Source organism: Gymnodraco acuticeps, unplaced genomic scaffold, assembly GCF_902827175.1.
Source record: "Gymnodraco acuticeps unplaced genomic scaffold, fGymAcu1.1, whole genome shotgun sequence".
Classification (NCBI taxonomy): Eukaryota; Metazoa; Chordata; class Actinopteri; order Perciformes; family Bathydraconidae; genus Gymnodraco; species Gymnodraco acuticeps.
In genome coordinates, this window is record NW_022990673.1 from 2,932,978 (window position 1) to 2,957,026 (window position 24,049).

At 41.3% G+C, this 24,049-nt stretch overlaps 3 protein-coding genes across 3 annotated transcripts; 1 reads left to right on the forward strand and 2 right to left on the reverse strand.

The window, feature by feature from the left end:
• Positions 1-18: 18 nt before the first annotated feature.
• On the reverse strand, positions 19-6,664 carry tmem47 (transmembrane protein 47). Its single transcript, XM_034229843.1, has 3 exons — positions 6,222-6,664; positions 1,894-2,034; positions 19-1,539 (listed from the first exon to the last, which is right to left on the reverse strand). Exons 1-3 carry the CDS (start codon positions 6,445-6,447, stop codon positions 1,361-1,363), a joined length of 546 nt encoding a protein of 181 aa, XP_034085734.1. The 5' UTR covers positions 6,448-6,664; the 3' UTR covers positions 19-1,360.
• Positions 6,665-10,940: 4,276 nt separating this feature from the next.
• Positions 10,941-17,505, forward strand: prrg1 (proline rich Gla (G-carboxyglutamic acid) 1). Its single transcript, XM_034230056.1, has 4 exons — positions 10,941-11,018; positions 12,475-12,512; positions 13,347-13,507; positions 14,666-17,505. Exons 2-4 carry the CDS (start codon positions 12,503-12,505, stop codon positions 15,113-15,115), a joined length of 621 nt encoding a protein of 206 aa, XP_034085947.1. The 5' UTR covers positions 10,941-11,018; positions 12,475-12,502; the 3' UTR covers positions 15,116-17,505.
• Positions 17,506-18,164: 659 nt separating this feature from the next.
• cpox (coproporphyrinogen oxidase) lies at positions 18,165-23,732 on the reverse strand. The gene is made up of 7 exons (XM_034229815.1): positions 23,028-23,732; positions 22,381-22,524; positions 22,191-22,301; positions 21,932-22,073; positions 20,974-21,192; positions 19,054-19,158; positions 18,165-18,977 (listed from the first exon to the last, which is right to left on the reverse strand). Exons 1-7 carry the CDS (start codon positions 23,584-23,586, stop codon positions 18,893-18,895), a joined length of 1,365 nt encoding a protein of 454 aa, XP_034085706.1. The 5' UTR covers positions 23,587-23,732; the 3' UTR covers positions 18,165-18,892.
• Between the last annotated feature and the right edge of the window lie 317 nt (positions 23,733-24,049).

Sequence of the window (24,049 nt, forward strand, 5' to 3'; positions counted from 1 at the left end):
ATGAAACAAACACACCTATTTTTTCAGTACATGTTTATTATGCAAGTAATCAAACCAGTGGGAATCAGAAACACAGCAGCTAATGGTAGGGGAATGCACACACTCACTCATTGCACTAATGTTGCAAGAGGGGGTTGGAGAACTTGAATGAGGTTTGAAAAGCTATGTTATTACCAGTGCAGGACCAGCACACTCGGTCATCTCTTAAAGTACTTTATCATGGACTTTAATTTAGATGCAAAAACTAAGTGTACTTACTTTTGAGGAACTAGAATGATTTTATACTACAGCATCTCCCTGTATGAAATGTGTTGTGTATTTACTGCCTCTTCTAGTGAGAGCATTCCCATTCCCTACAGGGGGTGAAGATAAGGAGGCATCACATGGGGAGGTGTGTGAGCAGGGCATGCTGGGTGGTATGTTCATGCAGACATGCGCACACACTCGGCAGACACGTTCATTTGCCATCATCTTGCCACTGGTCTCCTTGTAATGAGAATATTATGCTTATTATTACATATAATACAACCTGGTGTTATCAAAAAGCAGGTATGACTTGCTTTAGGCTGCAGGTTTACATTGGCTGCCAAAGGTTCCCCCACTGTTTACATGTGAAAGGCTGTGCTATTCATTAACCAGTACATGTTCCTCTCACCAGTATGTTATCATTTGGAGGGTGGCTGTGGACTGTTTTCACTGTGTTAGGTAGCTTCTGTTTATAAGCAGCGCCTCTGAGGCTTTTAATAGACTCAAAAGGACAAGAGAACTTAAAGCCACTCTTTCCAGTTGTGGTTTATCTCTGGAGAAATGTAGCACTTCCTTAGGTGTGCCCTGTGTTTCCTACTTCTCATGATATGACTTAAATAGGATATGTTCCTCCATGGTACCCTGGCTTCCCTGATTGGACCCTGTTTACATCATTCTCTGCTCTGCTTGGTTAATTATTCCACCCATTCCTCATGGCATGGGGGCAGTGACTCCATCTGCTTCTTTCAGATTTTCTGCCCAAATCTGAGACCCACTGGAGTTCACCTTAAAGGGGAAGCAGAGTTATGCAAGTGCTGACATTCTCTCCCAAATTACACAGGCTGGGTTAGATTTCTTTTTTCAGTCAGGTCTGCTGCCAAACCTTCTGAGAAAGCACGAGGCTTCGGTTCAATGAGTGAGGGTAGTCTTTTGGACAATTAGTTCACAGTATCAAGTGAAAGAGCTCATTTCCAGTCCTGAAACTAACAATAAGCATTTGTATTTCTTCTTTTTCTAGTCTGTGGTTGTGCACTGTGTAACAGACGAGAGTTCATATTGCTGAGAGGACATCGGGTTGAAGCAGAGTCTCAGTTTCTCTTTCTTTAAACATATTTTAATAGTAGTCTTCATAGTTCTTGGGGTTGAGGCAATAGAGGATGGCGCCTCCAAAAGAGAAGATGGTGGATCCCCAGGCCAGGCCGTAGCCCCAGTTAAACTCGTGGTACACCCTCAGACTGACCGTCTCGATGAACTTGATGGGGAACAGGACCAAGCTGCACAGCTGGAGCAACACTGCAGAGGAAAACAGGAAGGAAACAGGACGATGTCAAAAGCTGTTTGGTTAATACAAGCATATATAAAACATGACTGAGCAGCTTACAAGAAGGGAGAACCAAGGCACTCTGCTACACAGGCTCCTCCAACAGTGCAACATATAGGACATAGAACACATACAACAGATAAACTAGTGCAAGAGAATGTTTTGAGATGTGCAAGTAAATACAAATGAAATAGTGCAAGAAGAGTCTATAACTATCTTCGAGTAATGAAGGATTTTGGTGCCTGACTGGAAATCGAACAGTGATTGTTTTCTATTTTTTTTTTCTATGTCCTTCAGCTCTTCCTTCTTCAGAATAAATGACGTACCTGCAGAGAACAGCATGATAGACACAGCCTTGTAGCAGCGACTCCTGGAGCTGGAGCACAGGGAGATCAGCGCCACCAGAAAGGAGATCAGGGTGAGGGCCGCACCCCCCAACAGCAAGGCCAGCATGGCAATTTGCCAGTCTGAGACAAACACACACATACAGGGACAAAGAGCAGGGGGGGTAAGGCATGTTATCACACCGAGATAGAGTGACAAAGGTAGCTAAAACGAGGTTACTCTGGAGAGCCGTGTCTGCTCTGTTGACAGGAGGGAGGAAAGATAGATAGATAGACAAGGAGGGATAAAAGGACAGGATAGGTCACAGGCCAGATTGGTGAACCGCAGGAACACTGCCATGCTCAATCTCACACAAGAGACATATTATTCCACCCACTAACGTTTTTGGTAAATTACCACAGTGTATACATAGACTATTTGTGGCTGAGACAACTCCTCGAGCACATTCTGAAAGCTGCTGGTGGCTCATAATGTTTTGATATGAGCCACTGGGGATCCATAGCCAGTGGCAGAAGAAGAAGATAAAGAATGTGAACCATGCGGTGAATAACCCTGGAACCGAGCACAGCAGTTTCGGTCTGACAGGAAACAAACAAACGTACACACGCCTGGCTACGCACACATTTCAGCAGGTTCAGTAATGGATCCCAATGCAGCAGAAAAGCTTCAGTGAAGTGACTCAGATAATGAGTATCCCCCCCTCTTGACTGATGCCAGCTCAGCAGCATTCTCAGCATTTCATTCAGATTTACTCCAAAAACACTCAACTGGAAATAAGTGCTGTTTCAATCCCACTTCCTATCCTTGTTGGAATGCCTAACCGGAAACAACAACAAAAAAGTGAACAAAATGGGACTGTGTTTGTCAAAATAAGAGAAACTAAACATTTTGCTGTGTTCTTTTAAAAAAAACTTAAACAGAAGGTTGCATTTGATTAAAAAATGTTGGGAAACTTAATTAGCCTCGGGACAATTCACTTAGGATTGTTGAGAGACACACTATATGTTATTGTTCAGGGATTATGTGTCTCTTGCGTAGTTTTACTGTGTACTTACGGAAGCAGGAGGTCCATTGGTAAACAAGCAGAGGATATGATGGAGCATTTGATTACACCGGAGGAAATCACTCAAAGTACAGTGGGAGGGGAAAATAAAAAACATCAAAGCATAAAGGGATTTATGTAAGTGGTCCAATATTACAGTGGGTGGAGAATTGAAAGACTTTAGTTCAGAGTATGTTTTGTCTTTTTTGTATATAAGTACATATATTATAGAGCCCAGGAAATATAAAGCATTGCCAAGAATATCTCCTATCATTAACTAGCAGAGAGAGCGTCCCTGAACATAAGCAGCTTAAAGTACAGTTCCCACTCTTGGCTGAGGGAAACTTTATTCCAGGGGCCAAGCAGCTCAAATATAAACAAACATCAACTACTTCTGACCAAATATGGCTCAGGAATTAGAGTTTAAAAATGGGTCCTGTCACCACAGGATGTTGAAAAGAGCCCACAAAAAGCAGAGCTCCTGCACCCTGCGGCCTCAAGTTGCTCAACACGAGGCCCCCTTGGAGTCTGACCCCTTGACTTTCTGTACCACTGCCTCACTGGTTTCTCTCAGCAAAGGGCCACAGTGACTTGACCCGCAGTTGTCAGAGCCTATCACTGGTGAGATATCTTCTCTCGGTCTATTCGGTGCCTTTAGCTCAGCCAGCCTGCAACCGAAAGCCTTATCAGTGCGCTTCTGAAACAGCAGGATGCAGAAAGTCATCTCATCTCAGATTTGGAACAGACCCTTTGCGCTGTGCCAGAAACTCAGCCAGTCTGAGTGCTTAAAGGCTTTGACGAGCAGGAAGCGCCAAACTATTTATCAGAGCCCCGCATGATGACAGATGGAAAAGGAGATACAGTACACAAGATCCAATCTGAGCATTAATTATGGTCCCATGTGTGCATGTCAGGCACTGCTTAAGTATTAATCGATCCTTTGGGGTCTGTTTCTTTGTCTGAGACAATGGTGGAAGATCTGTGTCACAGAAGAGCCTGGAGTGTCTCTCTTGCTGTCACACAACAGTTTAGATTCGCTCTCTCAAGACAGGAAGATGGAAAGTTCGAGAAGCATGAAGTTAATCAACCTGAAGTCCATGAGTCCAATGTCTGTGAGCAGGACGCTGAACCTTTACAAGCTCTCTGTGTCCAACCTAGTGCTCTGACCTCCCTCAAAGACAAGACAGTCACCCAACTACGGGATCAATATCGTATTCAATTATTAATATGCTTTGGCTTCACCGCGTCTGACTGAGCTCACACACTGGGTCCACATTCGTCCTTCATCTCGCACCGACATGGCATCCAAACACACTTCTCTTGCACGACCGTTCCACATTCCTAATTTTGTAAAGTCTGTATCTTTTCTACTTGACCTCGGACCGTCTGCCTAAGTGTGTGTATGTGTGTGAGGTAGAACAACTGGAAGAGAGGAGGATTACTATATGAGACTGTATATTTTTAACACTTCACGAGCATGTCACAAGGCAATATGTCATGTCTGCCTTCAACTTCACACAGACATGCCTTGCAGAACAAGCTCAGAACATCTAAGAGGCCAGCTGGTGTTTCTAACTAAAAGGATTTATTTAATGCCCAGAGCATGACACTGAGGAAATCATGGGGGGCTGGTGAGAGGGGGGTAGAAACTGATTACTGGGATTCAAATCAATAAGCCTGCCAAGCACACGCCTGAGGAAATGGGCAGTTTGCTGTGTGCATTTACTGTGGTATGCTGCTGCCGCTGCTGAGAGCTGACGCGGAGACTGCATGTCTTTATATGGCACCAAAGTGCACTTTGTCTCCGCTGACAGAGGAGGATCGGGGCCAGCGTGACCCACAGTTACTCATCTCTCAGACAGAAAGAAAACATTTAGTCAGACTAACAAAAACACAATTTACCACTCAGAGCACAGGAGGAGGTCAGCCAAAAATGAATTATAGGCTATATATAGGTGCACACACAGACACACATACACACAATGACATAACTAAAGAAGCTGTAAAATAGAGCTACATTTCTTTCCAGAATAGAGTTTAGACAACTTTTACCCAAAGAAAAGAATATTGGATAATTATCACAATATTAAGCGTTAATTAGGATAAGTTATATTGCAGAAAACATCCAAACACAACTATATAACTGCCTAAAAAGCCCTGCAAACTACCTTTAGCAAGCTTATAACTGTTTTCTTATCTCCTCGTGTTTGAGGCTATTGTTGTGTTTGCTGACTCGATTATACTGGAATTGTTTAGATTCATTGTCCACCTTACAATACAGTTTCACCTTTTACAGAAAAGCCCCAATGTGTAACATCTAGCGAAACCCGTTTGAATTACATATTGCAGGGCTGCTGTATTGGATTACATTCGATTTTATAGTTGTCACAACAAGGCATACATTAATGCTTTCCTGTATTCATGATTGATTTTTGCAGATGTTATCTATGGTATTCTTAGCCACATGACATTCCTGAATGAATGATTGTGATGAAAATATGAAATGCTTCCAGAAATAAACCTTCATGGGATATCCGTAAAGGAGTTTCCTAAATAGGGGAATATCAGCATTTCTGGAGTGCTTCACTTGTGTTACCCTGGTTACTAATCTCCAGGCATCTGGACCTCTGGGGAGTTCTCTGCTCTGAGTTGCCCTCGCTCCTTGGCCGGGGAAGAAACCCACACAAAGGCTCATTTTGTGAGCAACAAAAGGCCAAATGAAACCCCAGCTGGCCCGCTCCTGGCAAAGCAACATTCCCACATCATTCAGTGGTGAACAACTGTTTTAGAAGAAAAGTTAACTAGCCTAGATAGACAAACCAAATATGTCTTATTGATGACTCAAGGATAAATGTATAGTATTTGTTTAATTTCCCACTTGGAAGGTAGCAATGAACAGCCAATTGCTCACTATCTTATTGCATGTAGAAAGAAGTTCTGGAGTTTAAATTAAGCAGGCAATAACTAATTATAAAGTAATTACATTTAGCACTCTCTTGGGTGATATTTTATAATTCTCATCCACAGATTGCTTCAGCAGTGCACTGTCTGCAGGGACTCTTTGTTATCCCTCTGACTTAATTTGAATATGAGTGTGGGTGTCTGTCTGCACCTCGAAATCTGACATTTCAAGGGGGAAACATCCCTAAACCTACAACTACCATGTACAATCCACTGGTTTAAAACTTCCAAAACAACATGGTGGCTCATCACCCCATCAGCCACCATAAATCAGTGTGTGTTCGGGCACATGAGAGTGTGTCTCACCAGTGGCCAGCGTGCTGTTGCAGGACCACTCCGCGGAGCTGACGGGCTTCCAGCAGGACACCCACATGGACAGGTAGTACTGGTCGTCCGCAGTGACCCACGCTGGGCTCAACACGGCCCCGACATCCAGGCACAGGGCAAGAAAGACGCACACCAGTCCCACCAACTTCAGGGGCGTCAACACGGACACCCGGACCTCTTCTGTGCCGCTCACGGATGAAGACATGTCTAAAGTATCTTACTCATTCAAAAATAAATGAAAAATAAGTAAAACATTTGCGTTGTGTGGGTCTGTGTTGTTCCTCGGATCCACAAAAGGAGTCAAAGTTGTGGTTGTCCCCCCTGCCCGTGCCCGTGTTGTGGGTAGCAGGTCAGGATGGGGAGCCGCTGCTCTCTGCGCGTCCCGAGTCAAGAGACGCTGCTGCCGCTGAGCCGCGCTCTGCTGACGGGACCGCGCTCTGCAGACCGCTGAGATAACACAGGCTGCACCTGCTGGGTCCTAGTGCCGAGATCTACTACCAGTAACTAGATGTGGGAAAAGTACTCAGATCTTGTAGCCTACTTAAAGTAAAACTACCAGTGTGTCAAAGTCAACTTAAATGTCAATGGGTTAAAATCCAACGTTCAGGGCCGTGTTGTAAAACTACACAAGTATTAGCATCAACATATAGGCCTACTTATCCTTACTATAAAAGTAAAAGTAGGCTACTCATTATGCAAATTAGTCCATTTCAGAATACTATATTATATGTTGTGAGTATTATTATTATTGATGCAGTATGGCATGGCAAATGTTTATCAAAGCTGGTAAAGGTGCAGTTAGTTTGATATATATAGTATTATTAAATGTAGTATTGTAAAAGTAGCACACAATTGAAATACTCAAGTAAAGTACAAGTACGCCTACCTTACATTGTTCGTTCTGTAAGTCCTCATGATTTAAAATTAAAAAAGCTTATGGAGAATATTGCAGCATGCAGCCATCAAATGCAGGCATCATGAGGCAAACAAAAGAGTAAATTATGATTTGTTTTAATATAACATATAAATCGAGAAAGAGTACATTTTTGTTTTAGTTGGTTCACTTTTTAACTACGTCTCTGCTTTGTGTTTGCAAAAGTGTTTGCACTCCTCGTTAGACTGCTCTTTCTCTCCTCCGTGTCTTCAGGTTACATTTTGTCTAACAACCAATTTCCTGACACACACACACACACACAAAATGTGCTGAGGGGAAGCTTATACAGCAAAAAAATGTTTTAATTGAAGTTCGCCAATCCTTTGTCCTGAGGGAAGATTCTCTGAATTAATTATTGATACAGTAACACACACTCTTACACACACACAAAACAATATACTGTGAACTCACATGTGATTTTTTAAAATCAAATTAATTTGATAGTTACATTAAAAAAGAAATGCTCCTTGTTAATTAACTGTAAATTAAAGTAAAGGGTTACTGGCAGGTGAGAGGAACCAATAAATTAAAGAAAACAGTGGTCATGTAATATGACACAATGTGTTACATGAGATTTCAATTTCAGGGGGAGTGGCTGTACCCGTAGGATAGAAAAGGGGGAAGTGACGTCTGACTCAGAGGTCGCGCGGCTGTGGAGATGAACGTGTTGCCCACATTCTGTTACTGAGTTTAGGCTAGTTATAGCAGGTTTATTGTTTTGGGTGCAGTCACTTATGCCTCCACTTGCTGTTCAAATAAATGTTGAAAGAAAAAGTAAATCTGTTTACAGTTCTGTTTCATATGGGTGTTGAGAGATGTATCCATAGATTTAGTCCCTAATTTTGCTCTCAGAAAGTGCACCAGATTGATGCATTTAACTTCAACATTTAAAAAAAAATCTTCCTAGGGGAGCATGCCCCCGGACCCAGAGGAGGTGAGGGCCACCACCTGCCCATACCCCCTGTTAAATTGTCTCACCCACATGTAGGATGCTTCCTACGCCCATGTTTTATTGCATGCGTCAAGTCAGGCAAATTGGGTCCAAATGTTATTGCATCAATGATCTGTTAACATTAAAATGAATAAATATATGCTGTAACTATTTTTGCTCTAGGCAACTCAAGGGATCAGGTAATGTGATTACTATATGAATAATGGTCCAAAATAACATTAAATGCATAGGTTTTTTTGTTAAGTAACATACTTTCGTCGCCGGCCGGCCGATACATGCCGCGCATTAAGTGGGCCTGTCTGTCAATTAATCCCCGGGCCACTTTTTCCTCCCAGTCCGCCCCTGCTAACTACTCTCTCTTTAGCGTTGGTATACCATTACTGCCGTGGAGTTGCAGATGCAATACACATATTTAATGGTGTGTGTGAGGTTCAAAATGTCACTGCTTCGATTTTAATGTCTAAATCGACTGACACAGAACATTAAGTAAAAGTTAAGCCGCATAGAAAATTGATTGTTTCTGCTATCAATAACTGTGCGGCAGTGTACCCAAGCTGATAAGCCCCGAGCCTGTTTTTCAGGTCTCAGGCTCGAAAATGACATTCCCAGAACAAATGACCATATCTTCTCTTCTAAAAGGGTTAAATTAATAATCTTTTTTCTCAAAGCAAGGTTACACCTCTGAGTTGGATGTAGAAGTGTCAGAATCAATATAGATGTTTTTATTTTAAAGTAAATTCAGATTGAACACAGTAAAATAATGTAAATTATTGTGTCCGTCCAACAAAACAAAAATTACTTATAGTGAAAATCACCCTTGAATGATGGGATGGTAGACTAAAAGCTTTAGGAATCCAAACTACAACATATAATAAGTACCCTGTATCAAGATTGATGCAAAACAAGTGAAATTTGACCTTTGTAGAGAGATTTAGCAACAAAAAAAACCCCACTTCTGGGGTCATTTGGGTGGATTTGACCTATCTCTGGCCCCCCTTGCTCGATTTTGCCGATTGACATCTCTTTCTAACCGTCAGAGCCAATGGAATCGAGGGGAACTCCCACATACTCCTTATTTGGTAATGTGTGTGTGTGAGACTGACGCATAGCCAAAACCGGAAGCTGCAATAACTCTGGTGGCTACCATTAGCAGCTAACTTTTACTCTCCGATTTTTACATAAAAATGGAATTAAGGATTATAAATAAAAAAAATGATTGCACAGAAACATTATCAACCTATGGATTAACCGATTCAGCCGCGTTTTTTCTCGTTGTAATGCCATTGAACAAGTCTTTTGATCAGATTGACAGCTAAGGTGACACGATCTCCCGTAAAAGCTACGTAAAGGTATGTGTTGTGATGTCTGTGTTTGCTTCCCCTGTCGCGAGTTCGGATCACTCAGTGATGATATATATACCTAAATAATCTGTGGAACCTCAGCTTTAATCGGATATCTTGTATGTGCAGCTACGATAAGTAATAAGGGTATCTTTTATCTTGAGTTCTGTGCGTTAGCATTTTTCGCTCAGGGGTCATTTCGATGCTTCTTATGAAACTTTGTTTTGGTAAAAATTGTTTGTATCGTCAGTTAGCTGAGATTATTCCCGTTAATCTGGTATAACACATTAATAGGTTCTTAAATATTAAGATCCCCTGAGACACAGTGTCGTGAAAAAAAAGGACCCGCCGAGGGGGACCTTGGGGCTTATTGGTGTGAGAAAAATACTCAATTAAAGTAGCAGAGGACAAATGTGAGGCAGATATACTATTGTTTAATTAAAATAAATCTAATTAATTGGAGTGGGATTTGTTTCTAAGTCTCTAAATTCATGAAAATGTCAAAAGTTACAACAAATCAACTTAAAGGGATACATTGTTGCAGTCAATGTATTTTTCAGATGCACTTTAGTAGAATAGAAAACCAAGTTGTTTACCGTTAACATGATTGTTTGCTGGTGCTGTAGCCAATGTACTACCTTAATTAACAGAGCCATATTGAAACTGTATTTAACAAGAACAGCAATAACTTACACAATATATCCAAATCAGGATTTATTTGTATCTTTCAGATTTCCTCATATTTATCATATGTTATAGTACAGTAATTTGTTTTGAAAATGGAAGCTAAAAAGGGACTGAAATCTGACATAATCTTCCACTTTTTCATTCAAAGCTTATGTCTAACTACTACAGTGCTCAGTAAATGAAAAGCTGACAGAGAGAGAGAGTAAAGAGTGACTTCTAGTGGTCACAATAACACTTGCAAAAAATAAACTCCTCCCATTGACAACCTTCTGGATCTATGTTTTTCATTTATGTTCACACTCCATGTATCAGTTTGTTATATAAACTGTCTATATTGTAATTGTATGTTTGTCTATTCTACACATGTCATCTATTGCACATCTTCCCATCATCAAGTGTATCTGCAGTTTCTATGTAAAAAGGTTTGTGGTTTCTTTTTTCCTTATCTATAGGGTGTGCACATATTGTAAAACCCCCTAAGGCTAATATGTGATTCGTCTTATTGGGTTGTATGAGTCCAGAAAACATTTTTATTTCAATTGAATGCAATGTTTATTTTAACTATTTATCTTAATTTGTTTGCAATATCCCCTTATAGTAAGACAATGAGATAAATACAGGTTTTTTCAAAAGATAATTCTGCTAACCCTATATTATATAGTAATATATATACATGTATTTAGTGCTATAAAACGTCATTATGTATGATGTGAATATTTTGGGTCTCTGTCCCTTTAACTAAGTGGAATGGGTGCTGGATGCAAACAGATTTAGAGCACTGCGCATGCGCGACGTGCATAGCAACACTGGGAAGGCAGAGGAGAAGAGGGATCGTTTTATGCGCATTTTTGGGACGAAAAGAGGTGAGCTAAAGTGATAAACTTTATTCTTACACTGACACACGACATTTACACGAAGTTAAAACTTGTAGTATTTAGCAAAGGTTCTTCTTTCGACCTCTGTTTTGGAATATCCGGCCGTGTGAATCATGTGTTGCTCGTTAAATCACATCCGAGGCTGGAGACGCACTGATCCTACAAATCATCCCCGCTTGTCAATACACGGGGCACTAACCAAAGCTTACACCGCTAAACAGAAGGACGAGAATAGACCATACATAGACTTGGCTAGAATCTTTGAAGCTTTCGGTGTGTTATTACAGGCTGTCTTGTAATCTGTGTAACGGGGCGGCGGCCCTTTGTGTGCTGTCTCCTCCGCTGGTGATCTAAATCGGGTAGCTACTAGCAGGATTCCCGTAACACTTAACACTGTCCAGCAGCCGCCATTGGTCACTCTGGCCAAGGATGTGTCACACGCACTACACGCCCTTTAACGCCTAACTGTTATAACCTTACACATCCATTGGAATATAATACGCAAGTCTTATTATCCCCAAAGCATGTTGCAAAATGTCAAAAGGGGAGAGTGATGTTTTCACACGGCTGTGCTACTTCTATGTCTTGCATTGATTCATAGTCAGAGGTGAAAAAAGTACTCAAAGCTTGTACACGTAAAAGTAGAAGTGCCAGAGTGTAGGAATACTCTGTTAAAAGTAAAAGTCCTGCATTCAAAAGGTTACTCAAGTGAAAGTAGAAAACTATTGGCATCAAAAGTAATCATTGTGCAAAAGGACCTATTTCAGAATGGCAAAGTAAAGAAGTATTCTAAGCTAAATTTACTTCAAATATCGACAGTGAAAGTTATGCAGAGTTAATCTTTTCACACCATTTTATTATTTTGGTTGTCATTTCATCCTGTTTTTAAACATGCAAGAGCATTTTAGCTTTGTGGCTGTGGACCAAGCTAAATGCTACTGTGTAGATTAGTACAGTACTGCATTATACCATATCAGCATATCATGTGTATTTATATGTAGAAAGTAATTCACCTCTGAAAGGTAGCAGAGTAGAAGTAGAAATTAGCTTTAAATGGAAATACTCAAGTTAAGTACAATCATTTCAAAAACCTACTGTAGTCTAAAACTTGAGTAAATGTACTTAGTTATTTTTCACGAAGTATTCTTATCCCCAAAGCATGTTACAAAATGTGGTGAGAGGAGAGTGATGTTTTCCCAATGGGCTACTGCTATGTCCTGCATTGATTCATAGTTTTTTTTAAGTAGTTGTTTTCTAAAGGAATTTCACAAATTGTGAAATGTCCAACTAATTTGGCTCAAATCAGATGTTTTCTCCTGGTTTGCATGATCACATTCTTCAAAATTGTGTCATTGCCTCCTTCCAAGGACTCTTGGTTAATTATTGTCGGATTTGTATCAGCAGGTTCAAAGCGTTTCACTAATGTTTGTTTGGTCTTCTACAGAAACCCCCTAAACAGACGCTCAGGAATCATGGGGAGTGGTACGTTTACTGACACTAAAACGTTTTGCTTTTACACCACAGACAGAAGTTCACATGACCATATCACTTATACATTTCCTAAATAATCTCCAATTTCTTTTCTTTTTTCTTGTCTATTGTGTTTTAGACGTGTTAGTCCTTGAAACGCAATCTTAGTCGTGGAATGTGATTCTCCAGGTTTTGCTCTGTTGTCTTAAGCACACAATTGCCATTCTTTCCTTAGGGAATTTCCTGTTTTGATGAATTGTGCCACTATGTTCCTTTCTGCCTTTTAAGCTAATCACATCCCTCAACATACGAGTCACACAGACACCATTACTTCATTTGGTGCCACACCCCTGGGCATGTTTCATGAGTTTATGTTCTTGTTTTGGATACGTGTGAAACAGAGGCCTGCTCTGTTTCTCTAAGTTCATTCCTCAAGTTTTTCTTATGTGGCCCAGGGATGGAAGCCTAAATCAAAGGAGCTTTTGTTTTTTATTCAGAAATGTGGGCACTTGGCAGGACTCGGCTCTGCTCTACTGCCTTTGTTTCAATGCCCACCATCCCATTCCTGGCCCTCTCCCTTTTCTGCTTTTTTGGCACCTCTATCCTCCTTTACTCCTCTGTCTTTCAAAACACTCTCTCTTTGCTTAACCCCCCCCCCCCCCCCCCCCCCCCCCCACCATGTTCTGCTTACTGACTCACCCCGTACTTTCATCTTTCTTCTTCTTGACAACTTGTCACTCAATTAATGTCTTTTTTTCCCTCACACATATTTCAGTCTAACATCATTTGCTCTGCTTCCCTTTCTTTCTCTTCCCCTCCGTTCCTCTTCTTTCTCCGGCCTCTCAGTGTTCCTGCCGGCGGACGCGGCCCACTCGGTGCTGCACAGGCTGCGCAGGGCCAACTTCTTGCTAGAGGAGATGAAGCAGGGGAACATCCAGAGGGAGTGCCGCGAGGAGATCTGCACCTACGAGGAGGCTCGCGAGGCTTTCGAGAACGACGAGAAGACGGTGAGGAAAAGAGATTTTCTTGAGAAACCTGTCTGAAAATGAGCTGATCAAATTTTGGCCACTTTATGATGTCATAACGATTTTTTGGCTCGAGTAACCATTAGCCAATAACCAACCAAGGTAACCCCCCCCCCCCCCCCCCCCCACCTTATCGTCTGAATCTCCTCCTAGAGCACCATTGTGTTCTTTTTAACCAAATCTCTCTCAGAGGGGCGTGGCGAGTGGCTCCTTATTTTCATCTAAAGTAACAGACACAGAATCAGCACTTTGGAAACAGGGCTGAAACAGAGGGGATTATGGGATGCTGCAATGCATGATCTGTTTGGTATTTGGAGCCAAACACTTCAGAGACACGTTTTGTATATATCTGAGACCTATAATATATTGATGAAAAACAGCATAATAGGGGACCTTTAATATAATCATTAGGTTAACATGACTTACTCACTAGTATCTGACCATTGCATGTATAATATATGTGTAATGTGTGTATATGTAAAGCGCTTTGAGTCATTGAAAAAGCGCTATAATAAATGTAAGGAATTATTATTAGTTGCAATGTCTGAAAAAGAGGTTTAGCTCAAAAAACATATATTGAGGGTATCAAAAAACTCAATCATCTTTCTGCTGCTTCATCCTCATAATTCATTCTTACCATCACCCATAGCTGGCTGTAAATCTATGAACACAGACCTCCAGCTGGAGCCAGGGGCCTCAAATCAATACTACTACAGCTGAGTAACTCATACCAGCATAAATCAGGAATATCCCCTCAAAGGGATATTTTGTAAGGTTTAGGTGTCCAATAATGTAATCCTATGCCAACAGTGGCGCTTGTGGAATGTGGGTGTTTTTTCAGGAAGTGATGATTATCAGCAGGAAGAACAGCCGAGTCCATAGAGGGGTGGGGGGGGTGTATTTGTAACACTATTGTGAGGCCAGAGAGCAGATGGACGAGGCACGATCATGTGTTCGCTTTTTGTTTCGGATGTTGTTGTCTACTGCCTTTGTGTCCCAGCGATCCAGAAAGAAAGCATTTAAGCTGAGCGACCCATTGTTTGGGGAACAGTTTTGTGCCACCATGTTTTTGCCTTTATTATCTCGAAGGAAATGTTTTTATCCTGTATTTCATTTGGTCTGTCTTCTGTTTGGTTTCAGAGACGCTTCTGGGAGGAATATGTGCGGGAGAGCAGTCCAAGCGGGGGGCTGGAGACGGTGGGGGGGGTCCACTCTCTCTACCTGATCGTGCCGTTGCTGCTGGTGGTGCTCATCATCGTCGCCGTGGCCATCACTGTGTGGCGCTGTCACTCTCGCAAGCGTTCGCAGCGCAGCCCCAGCCAGGGACACTCGCACCACGACCACGTCCTGTCAGTGGTCTCTATGGACCATTGGGGGAGGGACTTCCACCAGGGGGACCATTCAGAACTCAGTGTGCACAGCAGCCCCGCCTATCCAGGCTCAGAGCCCACATCAGGGAGAGGAGGCACCGGAGACCCGCCACCATCTTATGAGGAGGCTGTGGGCCACACAGACGTCCAGATAGAGACGGAGCCCCCGCCCCAGTACGAGGATATAGTCAACACTAGCTCTGGAGGCCGGGGGAAGTAAAGGGGTCTCTCTCTACCGCCCCAACAGAAGCCCTAACACACACTAAGACCATCTGATGAATGAGCAGAATCACTGTTGTGGAACCACCAGCCTTCTCCCCTCAACACACACAGACTGTTAACGGTCTGCTCGATGGACTGATACAATGTTTGCCCAGTGCCAGCGCTGTTGAGCTTTGCACTAATCTTTCATCGATGAAGTGAAGTAATAGTAGGAAGGATGTTGCAATACCAAAACCAACCAGCCTCATCTGATTTTCCTCAACTTCCATCTGTCACACTGATGCAAGTATTTCACTCGGCAGGCATAACAAATGTTGCATGTTGCGAATAAAAAAAGGGTTCAGATTGCCATAATGGAGGACAACTATTCTAAAAGTGTATAGGGTTGGACCAATGGTTTATTGAAGGGTGAGTGCCAATTTTGTAGATCGTCTGCACATATTTTGTACTTAAATTAAACCTTTGTGTGGTCCAAAACATGGTATTTACTACGGTTTTGCCCCAATCTATACCATTCTTTGCCATCTTAAAACATCTCTATTGATTTTTATCAACATTTCAAGGATTGAAAACGTAATCCCAATACGAATGTGAATCGGTTTTAAATGCCTCTGAACAGCGCACACAGAGAGAGAGAGCTAGGCTACTACTATGAATGCAATTACTTTTTACTTTCTATAGAACATACTTATTTCGAAAGTCATTTACATTTTGAATATTGCATACTTTTGCAAAAATGTTGCTTGGCATTATTCTGAAAGAGCATTTGTTCTAGTGGAACACAGAGAAATATGGCTCCAATGAATGATTGTTCACCACCAGAGTTCAGAAAGAGAGAAGCAATTAGAAAACCAAGCCATGGTTTTGATTGTGTAACCTGTAAGCAAACGATGATGCAGTTTCACTCGTTAGCTCTGGCTTGGTCGACTGACTCCCAACACAAACATTTGTTGTTTTAGGATGCTTGGCTTGTTAATTGTAGAAATTGTAAATGACTGTCCGGAGATTTATAGTTAAAGGGAGTTTTGAGACCAAACATTAGGTAAATGATCAGGTTTCAGAACCAAAACACTTTCCACATTAATGTAATCCATGTTTGAACCTTAAAGAAATACAATTTTACAGGATTAAAGAGTCAAGATGCCAAAGGAATGCATGGTCCAACTTCAGTATACACTTGAATGTTTTGGAGATACATATGTAAGATAAAACCAGCAGTAATGTGTATGTGTGTCGTATGTGCTTACAGTGTGTGATGCATGCAGCTGGGTCTGGATGTGGCTCTGCTCCGTCTGTTCTCTGGTCTGTTGGCAGTTATCAGAGCCTGCTTTAACTGTGAAAATGTACTCTTTCCTCTAAAGCAAATGTAACCATGTAGGAAATTAACACAGTCTTCTGCCGTGCCACTTTCACTAAAAGCACACTGAGGATTCTCACGAGCAACACCATTAATGGAAGTTTTGGAGTGACTTGCATAGGATTGTGGGACAGGAAGCAATAGAAACAGGCGCTTTGGAAAAATGTGTATAAGAGGGAAGAGATTCTGTAATTAACGACACTATGGACAATTCCACGTTTAGCATGTGTAATGTACCTGTATATAAATATGTATAGTCTTAGTTAAGGTGATTGTTTTTCATTGCATATGGGTGCAGTGACACAGGTAAAGCTAGTATACAGTAGGTTTGGATACATTAAGGACCCGGTGGCATGTGGTGCAGTGGATAGAGCCTTGGTGTTGGGAACAAGGGTTCAACAGGTTCAAACCCCACAGCAGTCAGCATGTCGTTGTGTCCCTGGGCAAGACACTTCACCCCAAATTGCTCCTGTGGGGATTGTCCACAGTATTGAGTATGTAAGTCGCTTTGGATAAAAGCGTCTAACAAGTGACATGTAATGAAGGCATTTAGTGTTTGAGCTCAAACTGAGCTTTTGGATGAAAGCCCGGACAGTGGCTTGACGTCTGCAGCGTCACTTTCAACTGTTACAATGTCACTGTAATCTTCTGGAAAAAAGTGCTCATACTCTATATGCAATGTTGCTGCATACACTCTAAAAACCAAATATATCTGTCTAATAATACTACTCATAAATTTCACATTTTCTGGTTACACCTCAGACTTTGAGCACTGATTATTATACTTTTTGTGAGTTGACCTGTGAACCTCAGCACTTGCAATGACCTTTAACTGAGTTGTGCTGGGAGGGGGGGCAGCCATTTTGGTAAGGTCAGTTTTTGGACTGTTACTGTTTTTTTACAATGCCTTATTAAACAAAATGTTATATAACATTAAATGCAAGAAAGGTTGTTATACATTCTTGATATGTGCAGAAGCTTGAATTCATTTGTAATAAAACACGGAAAATGTGCAACGTGCGTTTCTTCAATTTCATTTGGTCGTGCATTATTATTGTCATCGTGCGAGTTTACATTTCAGGTTTATCTATTTATTTATTTTCTTGCTGGGTTACATATTGATCCTCAATGTGTCAATCATCCACATTTTCCAAGGCATTCAGTTTTGTAGACTGACTGATTTAACTATGACATAACGAGTCATTTGTCACATACTTATACTATTACAGGATATATTTGAAGTACAGTGGTTTATTTTGTGACAAACTGCTAAATAATTAATGTCTCTTAATGTCCTATACTATTATATTCATTATAGAAAGTCAATGGCATAACATGTTTTTTTGACATACTAAACTATGACCCTTAATGCAATTGTATCACACACTTTGACATTATTGTGAATTTTAAATACTTTTACATGATTACTTTTTAAAGAAATGCTATTCCATGACTTGTTCTGTTTATGGCGTATGAATCATTTTTTAGTGACAGTTATTGCATATTATTATTTCCAATGAAAAACTACACCAACCATTTTTATGACGTTTATCCTTTAGCTTTGGTCAGTGTTGCAGTATTACAAAGTAAAGATTCAAAGGTATATTTCAAGGGTAAATTAGGACAAAGTAAATGTGTAAACTGAGATTAACTTGAGAAAAGACTTTAAAGATAACAGAACAAACAATGATTTTATCTTTAAATTACTTTTATGTATTTCAAAAGGCATTTTGTTTTTCCAACATTCTTCTTTCTTAAATGAGACACCTGGCCTGGGATTCACATATCTGCGGATCCAACTATTGTTTTACGGCTCTTCCAACAAACCAGGAAGTGACTCATTTACAGCGGGCGAGCAACCAATCACAATGTGAATAGGGCTCAAGAGGGACCATTACAAGTTATTACTTAGCTTTGATTTCTAAAAATAACCCATTGTTACAAGCAAATGCACTGAAACATGAAAACAGATTTATTACATTTGACACCTGTGGTGACACACACACACACACGCTCAGTTTCTCCCAATTATCCCTTTCAGTGCTTTGTTAAGAAAAGAGTACAGAGATTCAAGTAGAGCAAACCCAATTTAGCTTTGACATAGAAAGGAACCACAGCTAGTGTTTGACACAAACACTTCTTTAAAAAGGAGCACATCATCATTGTGAGATGACCTAAAAGCAGGTACAAGTATAGTAATGCAATCCCAGTGTGACTTAGAGTTTTACCATGGCTGATTTTACAAAACATAGCAAACAGGAAAAGTACCATAGCAGATATAAAATAATCGGACGAGTTCATTGATATATGATTTTAGTAAACAGAGTGAACTGCTGCTGATCAAACAGTTCACACCCTCATCACAGACAGCTCCCTGGGGGTGTGATCCATCCTGATGTATAAACCTGGGATATGCGGTCACACCCACTCCTTGGGGTTTCGTAACGCCTCCAGCATCTCGGCCTCCAGGGTACCTTTGGCAGGCTTGTGCATGTACTCCCACCTGAGGAAGAAGGGGGAGTTTGTTACCTGGCAACACAGAGAGCTTTTTGCTGAGCTTTAAACCAGTGTTGTCTGACCTGGCACTGAGGGGGAGAGACATGAGAATGCTCTCAATTCTGGAGCCAGGCGTGGCCAGGCCGAACTTCACTCCTCTGTCGTACACCAGGTTAAACTCCACATATCTGCAACAGAAACACAGAAAGCCATTGTAGACACCAGGTAACAGGATTTATCATCATCTTTACAATCTGTTGTGCCTAATCCAATCAGAAACACCAAGATTTTCTGAAAGAGGATTAAAATCAATGATACACTTAAACACTTGTCTGTGGCGAGCCGTCAGGGTTCTCTAGGCCCTCTCTGAGGGCCTAAGATATTTTACAAAATAATATTTAAAAACATTAAAAAAAAAATGTTATAATAATAGTTATAATAGTTTAATTTTTCATTAAAATAACTTGATTTAAAATAACATTTCCAAAGAAATAAATCCTTCAAAATCTGCCTATTCAGTTTCTGTTTGAATGTGAAGGGTTAAATGAAAGAATCGTCTCTGCGAGGTACTGTGTGAAGACAGGAGCTGTTGGACGTCCAGCTATGAATTCACAGAGGGCCAGCTATAGTAACTGAACGAGAGTAATGTCAAATGACAGTACAATTGACCAATCATATCTTCCCTCTAAATGGGTGGGTTTTATTATCTCGGACTTTATGACAAGTTCCGTCCGCTGTGAAACTTTTCTTGTTTCCATAGCAACAACAACAACTTCCTGTCAACAGCGTAAACTCGCCTTCATAATAAAAGCATGCCAAATTACACTTAAGACATACAACTGCAACGAAAGTAACACAATGCAATATCCTTTTCAATTTCAAAGAACACAAATAGGGTTATTTACAGGTGTTGTTTTGTGTGGTAGAGGGTCGCTTTCATTGATGCGTTTTGCACCCCGGGCCGTTGTTTTGATATTCCGCTGAAGTATACGCTGTGACGTAATAACTTTTTTTTTTTTTTTTCTCCAGGGAAGGGGTGGGGGTCAGAGGGCCAAGGTATAAAAGTCACGGCTCGCCACTGAGCACAGTTAACGTTAAAATCATCTTAAATCTTAGTAAAAGTTATTATTTCAGGAAAATGTAAGTCCCCTGAGGTCTGTGCATGGTGAGCGGCCCTGTTAGAAAAGTCTCACTGCAGTGAATGAACCTTTGTAATGCTGTAAAGTAACCAAATCCACATTCATCTGCATATTTCTAAACAATCTAAACAGAACTTCAGCGTCTCCTTTTTCTTTCTGTCTTCTCCCACTTTATCCAAACTTTGTATGAGTTTCTGACCCACCATCATACCTTTCCTTTTTATAAAATCCCGTTTTAGCTTTTTCTTTAGTTGTGGCCTCTGTTCAAATGACCCAATACTCCCCCTGCTGGTGCAGAGAGCTCTGAACTACCATATGGATCACAGGCTGTCCATGGAGTCCTTTTTTCATTCATGCGTTTCAAAGTGTCTTCTTATTTGAACCTTTATAGAACAAGGGGAAATTAAATATTGATTGTGATGGTTAACCTATCATAAGCATGTTTAGTGTTTGTGTTAATAGTTGATCCGGCTTACTTTTTAAGCAGAAATTGTATAAATAGAGAATGACATATTAAAGGTTCATGTTTTTTGCAGTATAACTAGTTTTAGAAGCCTTCATTCATTGAACTAAAATGTGCTATGATATACAAAATCTCCTTTTAACCCTGGACATCTTCAAGTCATCATTAAACACTCACCTGGTCACCATGGCCTTTGACCCCTAACACATCACAGTCCCCCTGCTTCCACTCCTACTGCTGTTTATTTAATTTGTACTTTATTATATGCCCCTTTTGTTTGTTTGTTTGTTTGTTCACCATGTAAAGTGGCCTTGGGTCCCTTGAAAGGCGCTATACAAATTGAATCTATTATTATTATTATGATGTGCACATTACTCATTAAAAGCCACAAGTTTACTCACCTTCCTCGTCGTATCTGCTGCCAGTCCTTCTCTTCCTCAGTGAAGGAGTCATTGAGGTGTTTGTACACGATGGGCAGGTAGCAGGGCACCACGGTGCGAGCACAGCTCTTCACGAAGCTGAAGGCCTCCTCCTGACTCGGGGAGTCCAGATCATCAAAGAAGATTCCTCCAATACCTCGAGTCTCTCCTCTGTGTTGGATGTAGAAATATCTGTCACACCTAGAAATGCACACAAGTACAAATAGCTGTTTTCCTTTTTCTTTCCTTTCTTTTATAGCCAGGTCGAGACTTTAAAATATTCAGCAGAACTGGGCTATGCTGCATATATATTATTTAAAGGCAAGAGGAAGAGAGGTATTAAAAATAACTTGGGTGAAAGTACATCTACAGTATGATGCTTCTTTGTAAGGGCATTTCTACGAGATTTAAGTGTACTCTCATGTCTCAAATTAAGCTTAGCATAACGACTGGAAACGGGGGACACACCTGATGTGGCTAGAAAAACAAAAACTTCCAACTAGCACCTTTGACATCCAGGATATATTCTTAAAATGTATATTGTGGAATATTTGTGTCTGCTTCTCTGTGAAATTGCTGTTACATTTAAATAAATAAAATAATATATCTCTGGGAAATGCAGTTAATTCAAATATTGGCTGCATTTTAGCTTTGACAGCCTGACAGGCTAGCAGCGTGGGGCTGGACCAAGCACAGGAAGACAAAACGTCCTTATTACAAGCCACATCAGATAAACAACACCCATCCCTGTCATATCCCCAATGCTCACTGACTTGCTCAACGGTTTTTCTGCAACTGCAGATTTTAGTCAAAGACTTCCTCTTATCATCATCCTACAGTGAGGATACACCCAGTGTAATAAGCACACACGCAAATTCATAGAAATCAGGCCTACAAATGCGTACACACACAAACAAACGTAGGACTAGTCAAACTGTACCATTTCTTAAAGTCAGGGTAGTACTGAGAGTGGTGTTTGTCACAGGCCTCCTTCAGGGTGTTGTGGAAGTGAAACGCATCTTCTTTATTAATATAAACTGGAGTCAGGTCTGTGCCTCCACCAAACCACCACTGCTTAGAGCCTGAACACACACACAAACACACAACACAAGGAAGAAAGAAACAAGTGTTATCATTCATTCACTCAATAGTGTCACTGACACCAAGACACAACTGCTGACATCATAACTGACACTCACCATCTTCCTCCTCGATCTCAAAGTATCTGTAGTTGAAGTGCACAGTGGGGATGTGGGGGTTCTTGGGGTGAATAACAGAGCTCACACCCATGGCACAAAAGGGCAGCTTACCTGTGGGAAAATAGAGACTCCTGTTAAGAGCTTTATCAAGCTTTAACCTGCAAATAAATATCAAGGGAACAGAACGTACCATCTTTCCCTTTGAGCACTTTCCCTCTGCTCCTCATCTGCTTGGCAGCCTCTTCAGTAAGGTATCCAAACACCACGGACACATTGACCCCCGCCTTCTCAAACACCTTTCCATCCTGCATCACACAGCTGATTCCTCCACCACCTGAACCACACAGGGTGAAATACATTGAAAGAAAGAGATGTAAATGTGGTTGTTTTATTTCCTCGTAGATTAGACGTTACTTCAGGCGGTGTCTCTTGCATGCATCTGTGAACTCTGTGTTGCTTTGAGCACAAAAACATGCCGCACACTTGAAGCTCCTACACTTTCAAGAACGCCACAAACACATTTAGCATTACTTACAGAATAAAATGCATACGTATCCCACAATTGGTTGCTTTTCAATGTAGCCTGGGTATAAAAAAATAACTCAAATTGGAAACATTTTTATCCAATAAGGATTTAATAACTAAGAATGTAGGGATGGACGCATGTGGTTGTTAATTGTTATTGAGAATAATTATAACTTATGTCATGTTGTGTGCTGTATTTAACCGTGTTGTAATTGTGTTGTTACCTTGGCCAAGTATTTCTTGTAAAAAAATATGTCCAACTCCAATAGGCCTTCCTAGTAAGAATAGAAATACCAGGCGAGCACCCCTCACCTTCATTCCTCTGCCACCGGTCCACCTTGAACGTCCCACCGTCCACCACCTCCAGGGCTTTGCAGAAGTCGGCCTGCGTTTGCATGATCAACATCTCCATCCTGGTCCTCATCTCCCCTTTCCTCTCCTGCAGCTCACCGATGTCGGTCACCGGAGGAGACATGAACCCCCTGCACCTCTCCAAGATCTCCCCCTCGGGTTCCTTCTCCTCAGAAATTGGGGATACTTTCGTTGCCATTTCAGCCCGCTGGAAGTGGTTAGCGTTGGCTAAAAACCCCGCTACTGCCGCAGCTGCTGTGACGGCTGCGGCTCCACTGAGCAGGGCTCCCCTCCTGGTTCTCCCGGCCCCGGCCCTGCCTGCAGTCCCATGGGACATGAACCGTACGCTGGAGCCCCTGGAAAACCATCTTGTACTCGGAAGGAGCGTCGTAAGCGGGCTGTGAGTGCAGGATAACGGCGACTCTCCTGAACAAGCAAGCCCTTTTGAATATGAACTCAAACATCGTCTTGCGGTGGTCCGAGCCGTTTTGTTGACAGAGCAGAAGACAATGGTAGCCATTTGTAGGAAAAACAACCGCTCTAAGGCTGTTGGTAGTTATTGAATAGTTAGTTACTTAAACATTATCAGAAGTTGTGCCTACGTGCTATCATGTGTGTTATCAGTCAAGGGGGCGTGTAGTTCTTCCTCGGTAGTAACAGATGCAACGTGGGAAATGTCGTTCTTTGCTGGGCTCTCCTGTAGTTAAAGTGTAAAGCAAAACGTCATGCCCCATAATGCAGTGCGCCACAAACCAAATGTTGCGTTCAATGAATTTTCATATCCTTCGTATTTTGTACTTCACAGTACAAATGGATGTACCTCTTTGCATAATTAAATTATAGACCTTATCCTGAGTTATACTCAAACCAGAATGTAATATATTGACTTTTAAGACATGATGTTTTATTCATAAAACACTACTATCCCAGATCCCAGCATTAGCAACGCTGTATAGGTATATATATATATATATATATATATA